General features: G+C 48.9%; 1 protein-coding gene across 1 annotated transcript; it reads left to right on the top strand.

The window, feature by feature from the left end:
- Nucleotides 1-5: 5 nt before the first annotated feature.
- On the top strand, nucleotides 6-4,378 carry ANKRD54 (ankyrin repeat domain 54; the record flags this gene model as incomplete). Its single annotated transcript, XM_009073305.1, has 8 exons — nucleotides 6-15; nucleotides 144-191; nucleotides 1,241-1,339; nucleotides 1,804-1,875; nucleotides 2,276-2,323; nucleotides 2,448-2,572; nucleotides 3,419-3,526; nucleotides 4,207-4,378. Coding segments are annotated over 8 exons (585 nt in total), but the record flags the coding sequence as incomplete, so codon positions are not given.
- Nucleotides 4,379-10,048: the final 5,670 nt, after the last annotated feature.

Below are 10,048 nucleotides of genomic sequence, written 5' to 3'. Positions count from 1 at the left end.
GCAAGGAGACCCACGGTGAGCGGTTCCTACCTGCGGTCTCGTCCTCCCCTCCTCTGGGCTGAGTTTGGCGCTGCACTCGGGCTGGGATGTTTCGGTGCCTTTTTCCTCAGTGCTCTCTAGTAATTGTTTTCTTTTCTCTGTAGCTCTGAAAAGGCTGCGTGAAGCCGCCAACAGTAATGACCTAGACACAGGTAAGAAGCGTCAGTCCCACCTGAGACCTTTGTCCTGGCAGGGCGGTATGTCAAGGACCTTTATTTTAGGAGAGGAGGAAGCAGGTGCAGATAGTTGTTGACTTGATGCTTTAGGTGCCACAGATCTAGAAAATTGAGGCTGGTTATAGTGTTCACTTTCTCTGCTTCTGGTGCATAGTGTTAGTCTTCCATCTGCCTTGAGCTAAATCAGCACTGCATTGCTCCAGCTGCTTTAGTATGTATCTTTTGCCCAGTTGTAAGCAGCAAGAGAGTGGTGTTTGTGTTTAGGTGGAAAAGTTATGATTATCTAAGCTGTATCCTTCTGTTTGAAGAGTATAAAACATCCCCTGTTAATGCTATTTCCATCTTTTCAGGTGTTCCTTTCACTTTTGTATCACACTTAATGCAGTAAACCTACAGAAAGAAATTTAGTATACAGAAATAAATTCAAACGTGGCAATAATTTGACATCTGGAACCTGAAATGAGTGACTTTCAGTGGCCTGAGCTATCCAGTTTCTGTCTCTGGTGTGTGACAGTCTTGGCTGTCGTAGGAGATGCTGGTCAAGATCTCAAAACATGGTGAATCTGTCAGCATTTTAACAGCTAAGGATTTCACCCACCAAGTGCTATATCAGGATGATCTCAGAACAGCAGGAGTAATATCCCTTACCGTTGCCCTTACTCATGCCCCTAATCTCTTAGCCTTCTCTGGTCTCTTTGCTTTTGTTATACCCAGTACTGGAGGTACATACTAGTTTCTCCGTCTTTCCGTATGAGCAACTTTTTCCTTCTTATCTAAGAAAAGGAAGTAGTTCAGCTTACAAAAAGTTCCAGTGGTGGTATTGGGGAAGTAGCTTGGTGGAAAAGCAAGGGAACAAGTGTGAGTGGATGGTGCTGTGGCTCCTCGGGCTGCTCACTACCTCACTTCAACACATCGTCTCCTAAGGGTGTATGTGCACTGCTGCTGAAAGACGGGATAGCATTACCCCCCTCTGATCAGGTGCCCCTTCAGCTTACCTGCTTTCTTCTTCTCCTTGGTGCTGTCAGTGCAGCAACTGTTGGAGGACGGTGCTGACCCCTGTGCTGCAGACGACAAAGGCCGGACAGCCCTGCACTTTGCCTCCTGCAATGGCAACGATCACATCGGTGAGTGGGGACGGGCAGTTCTGTCTGCCAGCCTCTCTGTGGCAGAAATTTCAGAGGATGCTCTTTGTTTTGGTCCATCACATGACAGAGATTGTTCTTTTCTGTGTGCTTTGTGTCAGAGTTACCAGCTGAGCTCTGGCCCCAGGGCTTGCCTTGTCCCTCTGCTGGAGGGGGAGCAGGACCTCCCAGTTCTAGGGCTGTACTGGTGCAGAGAGAAGGATGTCCTTCCTCCTAGTTCTTCTCCTCAGGAAGCCCGGGGGCAGTGGCACTGCCTGGCTTTGTGCTGTGTCCTGCTGCATTGCTGCACAGCCCCCTGTTCCCTGTCTCAGTAAGAAAGCTGATGAGCTGAACAGGAGCATCCAAAAGGCAGCCTGGTGGCTGCCACGTGGACCTGTGGCCTGTGTGGGCCTGACAGATTGGGCAAAGGGAAGGGACTGATGTGTCTCTGTTTCCTTGTTTTCCAGTGCAACTGCTTTTGGACCATGGGGCTGACCCAAACCAGAGAGACGGGCTGGGCAATGCCCCCTTACACTTGGGTAAGTGCCACACAAATGAGCTTTGCATGTAGAGAGGTGAGGTGAACTCCACCTTACTGTTTCTTATCTCTCCACCTTCCTCTTCCCTGTGCCTCATAGTATGCATCCCTAGATTTAAGGATCTAGGAGGGACTCTGCATTTCATTAGCTTCACTCCTCACAAAAGGTTTGGAGAAAAGGTGTGAGAAAATCTATTTCCCTCCCTCTGCCAGCCCCAAAGAGTGTGAGTGTTCCAGAGAGAGTGCTCAGGCTTGAGTGGGAGGTTACGATCGCATTTGGGCTGTTCCTCTTTCTCATGGCAAAAAGCCCTTTGAGAAGCAGCAAACTCCACACTTGAGCAGAAACTCCTTTGTTGACGCCAGTACCTCTGAGTTGTGTGTCCTGTGTTTTCCCTCCCCAGCTGCCTGCACGAACCACGTTCCTGTCATCACCACGCTGCTGCGCGGAGGTAACAGTTCCTCTATTACTATTACAGCCTGGTCCTTTCCTGCCCTGTCCTCTTCATACTCCCCAAGGACACTAAGTCTTGACGACAGACTTCAACTTTCTGTCCTTGCCCATGCACCTTGCAGGGGCCAGAGTGGATGCCTTAGATCGAGCTGGCAGAACCCCACTGCACCTCGCCAAGTCAAAGCTGAACATCCTGCAGGAAGGACTCTCCCACAACCTGGAGGCTGTACGCCTGGAAGTGAAACAGGTACAAGAAACAATCCCACATTCTGGTAAAGTGGTGCAGCCCCTGGCAGCTTCCTGCAGTCATTATTTAAGTACCTGTCTGTAGGCTCTTAACTGCTGTGGGGAGAGTGACTTTTCCTTCTGTTTTCAGAGACCTTCCTTTTTTCCAAAACTACTCTAAATTTTTGTAGGACTTCCCTTGACTCTGGTAGGGCAAAGGTGCATCTTAATTCTCGGGGTGTATGGAGCACTCTCTTTTCTTCAACCACCGTGTAAGACAGATGCATTGTGGCAGGAGGGGAAACCACAGCTATGGTGTACACATGCAAGGACTCTGCATTTGTAGCACAGTCTGCCCTGCTTCAATATGTGGAGGCATGGTATAGGAAAGCAGTCACGGGGACTACAAATGCACAAGGCATGGACTTCACTTAAGGAGCCATATAGGAGCCACAAAGATTTTCATCCTCTGTGCACAAGCAGATCCTGCTGGAGTGGGAAGTCCTTGCTCCTCACAGTGAGGGAAGCTAGCTAGTCATAAACCAAAGCTTGGTGCTTTCAGGGCTAAACCTTACGCTACTTCATCTGGGCCTATATCTCTTCCCTGTTCTTAAACCAGACACAAGGATCACAACTAGTCCACCTGTGACTGATAAACACCTCTGGTGACCCACTGAGTTCTGAGGTTACCATTAGTTCTGTGCAGTTGCTTTGCATATGTTCTTCTGTGAGGGCCATGTAGCCTGCCACGTGCTGCAGCATCAAGGCTGTGTGTTTGGCAATTTAACGGCAATTTCATTTTTCCAGTAGAAACAGCCCAACCTGGTGCAGATCTCTGATATTTGCCTCTTATGCCTGTTGGTTTCAGATTATTCAGATGTTGCGGGAATACCTGGACCGTCTGGGGAGGCATGAGCAAAAGGAACAGCTGGATGACCTCTGCTCCAGGTTACAGATGACTAGCACCAAGGAGCAGGTAGGCAGTGTTGAGCTGCCCTGACTCATCTCCTTGTGCTGTGACCCCTGTGTTTAGGAGAATGCAACTGCCTGAGCAGTGGGACACTGAAGATGCAGTTATGGAAGTGTTTTTGCTCACATTGGCTCAAGTGGGCAAGTTACATGGTGATTTGTGGTACTCCTTTAGGTTGGAATTCAAACTGTGGAAAGCATTGCTGTGCCCAGCAGCTCAGCAGAGAAGCTGAAGACCAGATGGGTTCAGGGCACAGGCATTTTAAGGCCAGGAGCAGCACAACCACACAGGGTTTCAGGGCCTGTTTGGTTGGGTCTTTTCCTACAAAAGAAACAGGCTTAGAGGAAATAGTGTTGATACCACTGTTGAGTTTTGCATAATACAGCAGCATGCTTTTATTTTAAGGACTGGCTAAATCACACAGGGTTGAGGTCAAGCATTGACCTCTGGAAGAATGGGGAGAAGTTCCCATTGCCTTAGGTTGTGACTTGTTTTATCATGGAGACAGGAGCCTTTCTACATGATCGTTGGGGCGAAAGGGATTCTGTCCTAGTATAAGCTCAGCGTGGGCATTATTTGCAATCCTGGTGCAAGGGTCCCTGCTGCATGGGGGTTGTGTTCCATGGTGGTGAGTGGCTGCACAGCTGCTTTCCTCTGCCTAATGCCCAGCTGTGTTCTTCTGTCAGGTGGATGAGGTTACAGACCTCCTGGCCAGCTTCACGTCACTCAGCCTGCAGATGCAGAAGATGGAGAACAGGTAATGGGCTTCCACACCGTCTTCCTGATGCAGCAGAAGAAGCCTTAGAGAGAAACAAAGGAAGCTGAAACTTGCTTCCCAGAATGCTGAAAAAACATTGCTGCCAGCGGCCATTCCTGCCAGATGGACTCTCGAGTGGTGCTCAGACCGTTGCTGTTGGTGCTGCCACAGCTGCCTCATGGGGAGGCAGCAGGCTTTGGACAACAGAGGCAACAGAGTGCTGCAGCTGTGATTTTTAGGGAAATAGAGCTGCTCTACTTCTTGTCAGATGGGCTGACGATGAATAGGATACTCCTTCCAGAGATATTTTGCCTTCTTCTAAGTACTTCAGCATGATGTAGGTGGTGGCTGATGCCAGGTGCCATCATCAGCCCTGACTAGTGCACTCAGGAGCTGGTCAACATCACAAAAACGCTTGGAACAGGTACCTTTTGCCACTTCCATAGTGCTCAAATGCATGATGGAGAAAGTAAATGCCTCAGACCACAGAAGGCTTAGTGCTGTGAGCAGAACACACACCTAATTCTGCATGCTGGCAGCTGAGCAAACATTCTGCCTGGAGAAATGTGCACTGAGGCTTAATCCTCACCTTCCCCAGAGCCTGCGGTCAGAGGGCAGGGAATCTGTCTGGCTGCACATGAGATAGAAAGTTTTTGATCACTAGACTAACAGCTTTCACTAGCCTCCTTTTTTAAATCACTGCTACAAGTTAGTGCTTAAATACTACAGTGTAACACTTGCAAAAGCTCTCCAGGTAGACAGAGAGCAGGTCAAAGCTGCCCTGCTGCAAGAATAAGGTTTGGGAGGTGACAATCTTAGTGCAGCTTTAGGCAGACATCTACATCTTGCATCCCCCCCCAACATAACTGACTTTTGTGCTTCCTCTTAGCGGCAGTCTCAGGCAAGAGGTCCAGTTGTCACAGGAGGTGTTGTGCATTCAGCCATATTGCTGGGCTGGACTGGAGGTGGGTTTACATCTGCCTCAGCAGCTCCAAACCCACAGCTCAACCATCCTGTGGTTCTTGCTTGTCATGGAGAACCTTAAGGATAGTATGAGGAACACGTTATGACTTCTGGGAGCCTGAAGTGATGCAGTTATGAAGGATGCAGGGAATTGCTCTTGCTGGTCTCTTGCTTCTGCACCACTGTGATTAGTAATGAAGATTTAGATTGCTTTGTTTTGGAGCAGGGATCCATGAAATCTTATCATAGAATCAATACCAGGTTGGAAGAGACCTCAAAGATCGAGTCCAACCCTACTGTTGTTACTAGGCCATGGCACTAAGTGCCACATCTTGAAAACCTCCAGGGATGGTGAATCCACCCCCTCCCTGGGCAGCCCATTCCAATGCCTGATCACTCTCTCCATAAAAAATCTCTTCCTAATATCCAGCCTAAACCTCCCCTGGCACAGCTTGAATCTGTGCCCTCTTGGCCTGCTGCTGGTTGCCTGGGAGAAGAGACCAACCCCCACCTGACTCCAACCTCCTTTCAGGGAGTTGTAGAGGGTGATAAGGTCTCCCCTGAGCCTCCTCCAGGCTGAGAATTTTCCGAGGCAACTTGCTGTGTTGCTAATAGAGTAGCAACAGGGTGACAGGAACATGCCCAGTTGCAAACTGAGTTCCCACCTGTGTATCACACCGTGATGTGCTGGCAGCCATACCCATCCCACTGCTTGGAATCGCTGGTTTGGAAATGTTTGTTCATAGGATCCACCTTAAACATGCAGCTGCCACAGTTTGGAGCATTCTTCAGAGACCTGTAGGTCAGCATGTTCTCTGGTATTTGCGTCTTGTCCAGGAAGAGACTAAGTGGACCTCTGTGTTCAAATCTGAGATATCATAAATAGGCATGACTTTTAAATGGGTTCATCCCAGGGGTGCTGGAGGACACAACTGAGACCTGCAGTCTTGTGATTGGACTGCAGCTGTTACTGTGAATACTGATACTTCATTATGATGTGCTGGCTGGGAAGGATGCTGAGGGGGTGGGAGACAATCTGACCTTTTTATATTTTGGACTTCAATAAAATCCTGTCAGCTTTTTCAGACTCCTCAGCCAAGTTCTCTTAGAGCAGCCCAGTACTCTTTCTTTCCATGTTCCAGACCCTATGCACAGCAATGGACCTGGTAACTTCCTCTCATACCTGGTACTGAAATCAGAGGTGGCAACACAAAGTTGTTTGAATTCAAGCACACTCTGCAGATGGAAGTACATGGTTGCTGACTGACCTTCTGATCCTGACTCCCACAGCCGAGAAATCCAAATTTTAAATCTAGGTGGTTGCTGTGAAGCCATAGAAATAAAGGAAAGAGAATCTCAGTGGGAGTGCTTCAAGCTGAAAGATGGAATGTTTTGCAAAGAGGAAAAACAGCCTTGCCCAATCTGCACTCCTGCAAAAGTATGGAGCTGGTGGGGAGATGGTGGCTGAACTCATGCCTTGCCCCATGCTGGATAACATGGCTGTGATGTGAAGAGACAGCAAAGGGATGAGGGGCTGGGGAGGGACATCTGGGCAGCACACAGAATTCCCAGTGTGGTCCCTGTGTGAGGAGTGGGTGACCTTTTTGCCCTGTCTTTACTCACCTTGTTTCTTCCTGTCTCCACAGCCAAGTCTTGGTGTCCATATACACTGAGCTGTCGCCACTTCTGCCCTCAACAGCTTTGTTGCTGAGGAAACCATTAAGGTGCCCAAAGGGCAGTTGCCTGAAATGCTTTTTATCCCTGCAGTTATTTTAGTTGCTGATGTTGTCTGCTAACTGGACATCTCTTGGAAGCTTACCTCAAAACCAGGAATAGATTTAGCTGGGACTCAGTGTGAAGCTTTTAGCCTCAGCACACGTGATGTTGTCCACAGCTTTGTCTTGCCTGGTGCTGGGTTTTTCAGAACAGCTCCTGACAGAGGGGAAAAGTGGGGGTACTGCAGCCAGCCAGGAGCAATTGTCTTGCTTCTTTTGCAGCACTGCTCCCTCCATGGGAGGAGAGGCAGCACAGGGAATAATGAAACAAGTAGGCTGATAGGAAGTTTTGCTGCTGCTTTAGCAGTAACACCAGGTAAGGAAGAGAAATGGTTTTCTGTTGGGGGGAAAAAAACACCGTATAGGAATTATATTCCATGAATCAGTGCAGTCAGTTCTGCTTTCCTGCCTCAGAGCTGAAGCATTGGGCTTCAGTGTGTCTGGCACTGGATGAAGAAAAGTTTGAGGTTTCTCTATGTCAGCTGGTCATGCCAAAGCCTTAACTACCCTGTTGTGCTCAGCAGCACTATCTAGTATGAGAGTTAGGTGCAGGGCAGGGAAAGAAGGAAAGAAGAGGTTCCAGGGGAGGAGAAGGATGTGGCTTCACACTGTGTCCAGAGCTGTTCACTGGCACTGTGGTTTTTTTGCTGCTCCTGGCCTAAACATTTCAACCTCTCCCAGCAGCTTTTCCCCCTGTTCCGGCACCCTGTGCTACAGATTTCCCTGCACAGCCCATGAGGTTGGTGGCAGCTTTCTGCATCTCCCAGGGGTGTCTCCTACAGTAATAGAGAAAGGAAACAACAGCACAGGTTTCCCTCTACTATTTGTTTTGCCATTAAAATCAGTCTAAAGTAATTTTCCTTGTGCTATACCATAAAACTCACTATCCAAGTCCTTTCCTGAGTGATGATGCATTCCCCTCCTCAGGGCCATGATATCAACCAGGGACTTCACCCAAGGCATTATCTCCCCCTCAGCACTACCTGACCTCCAAATACACTTCATTTTCCCCGCCTCATTCAGAGCAGAGTTCTGCACTGATGTGCTGAATCCCCAGCCACTGAACCCAGCAGCAACCTCCCCAGCTCTGCAGCCACCACTGTGCTTTAAAATGCAACCAAATCCAGCCAGATTTTGGGGATCTGGCTCATCCAAGCAAGCAAATACTGAAAACCTGCTTTTTTTCTCACTGAGGATCTACAGCAAAAGCAAGAGCCCTGAACAAAGCCTCCCTGCAAAGCTGCATGGATGTTAGTAAGCAAAAGACCTTTCTCTGAAGCAGCCACTGAACCCATGCTGTAATGTGTGTGAACATCAGGAACTTGTTCAGCTCTTCAGCAGCTGAAATAATTAATCTGAGCTCTGTTCTCCACCTTTGCCTTTCTAGAGGACTCCCAAGTCCATCACTGCAATTATAATCACTTGCCTCATGAAGGATCTCTGGGAAACCTCCCACCCTTTCATCTGTTTTCTCCACTCACTCTGTGAGCAGGGCAGGTCCCTTCTCCTCCAGCAAAGAAAGGTCCTTACAGAAAGATGTCCTCTTCATGCACTGTGACTGGCCAGCATGGGAGAGCAGCCCTGGACTGCTCAGGGCCCATGGAGCAGCTAGGTAGAAGAGTCAACAAGTTTGGATTAGGACCTTGATAAAATAGGCACTGCAAACAGCATTCCTCTGGGTGTTTTTCTGAAAGCTCTGAGCGGGGAAGAGAGCACATGATCGTTGGAAGAATTAAAATAATCAGCTGGCAACCTGCTAAGGCTGATTGTGGATTAAGAACCAGCAGCTAAAACCAAAAGCAACTAACCAGAATTTCCACCCCAGGGCTGCCAGATTTACACACAGGGTTGTCAGCAGGATGAGCTTCTTAGCACTCAGGTCTGACACCTCCCAGCAGTGTTTGGCCCATGTCACACATGCCAGGGAGATGCCAGCCACCAGAAGCAGCACACAGCTGGCAGGACTAACTTGCTGCACAGAGAGAAACTGGTGCTCACTCCTAGCTGCAAAACCCCAACCTGCTCACACCTCTTCCATTTCCTCTGCCCTGTTGCAGCTCCTGGAATGTCTGCACTCAGCTGATGTGACAAACCAGCCTCTGCAGGGTTAAAGATGAGCTGTCAGCCTGAGTGATGACAAGTAGGAAAAAAAATACAGACAAGGAGTCATTAATTAAAGCAAGAAGCTGTGAGCAGAGACTGCAGAATACTAGTCAATCTGGACGGGAGACTACGTGGAAAGCAGCAATTAATTCTCCTTCAGCTTTAATTAAACCTGACTCTATATCAAGGATGTGACATCTTTGCTTCATCTCAGCTTTTGAGCTGAGAAACCAGTTGGAGCATGTACCCGTTCCTGGGCAGACAGGAATTCCTTCCTGACTCCAGCACCTGCCTTTCTTGCTCACGTGCTCCCCAAAATTGGGACTTAGCACCTGACAGAACATAGGGAAGGGATCCAGAGCCTGCAGCCACTTGCCCTGCTAAATGCACCTGCTCCCCCAGGTCTTCCCTGTCCTCTCTGTCCTGTTTTATTTATGCTTCACCCCAATGTGCAGGAGTCAGTCCTGACCTGATCTGTTCCTTTTGCAAGCTGGGACCAGGAGGAGCAGGATCAGGGGTGAGCAACAGCACAGCTCCAAGTGGGCAAGAGCAGGTGGCATCCAGCTGTGCCACATCACTGTTGCCAGCTATTGTTCCCTTCTCTCACCAATGCTTAGGGCTGTGGAGTGATTCTTCACCCTTAGAAATGGTGTATACATTTGTGTTGCCCAGAGGTTGCTTGAGGCCCTGTGAGCTGGACACCAGCCACAGCATCACACGCAAAGAGTGGCTGCAGGACTTGCTGTCCCTGGTTATGTGGGCAAGGCACACTGGACGCTTTTCTGAAAGTCATCAGCTGTAGAGGAGTGGCAGCCACCACAAGGGAAGGGAGGTGGAAAAGTCAGAAACAAGGATAGGAGGCAAGGGAGGTTCAAAGTCTAGAAAGCGACATCAGCCACTTGAATGGAAAAAGAAAATTAAATTCCCAGA

Source organism: Acanthisitta chloris, unplaced genomic scaffold (genome assembly GCF_000695815.1).
Source record: "Acanthisitta chloris isolate BGI_N310 unplaced genomic scaffold, ASM69581v1 scaffold40034, whole genome shotgun sequence".
NCBI classification, from domain to species: domain Eukaryota; kingdom Metazoa; phylum Chordata; class Aves; order Passeriformes; family Acanthisittidae; genus Acanthisitta; species Acanthisitta chloris.
The sequence above is the reverse complement of the archived record's forward strand: the minus strand, read 5'-3'. Positions and strand labels throughout refer to the sequence as shown.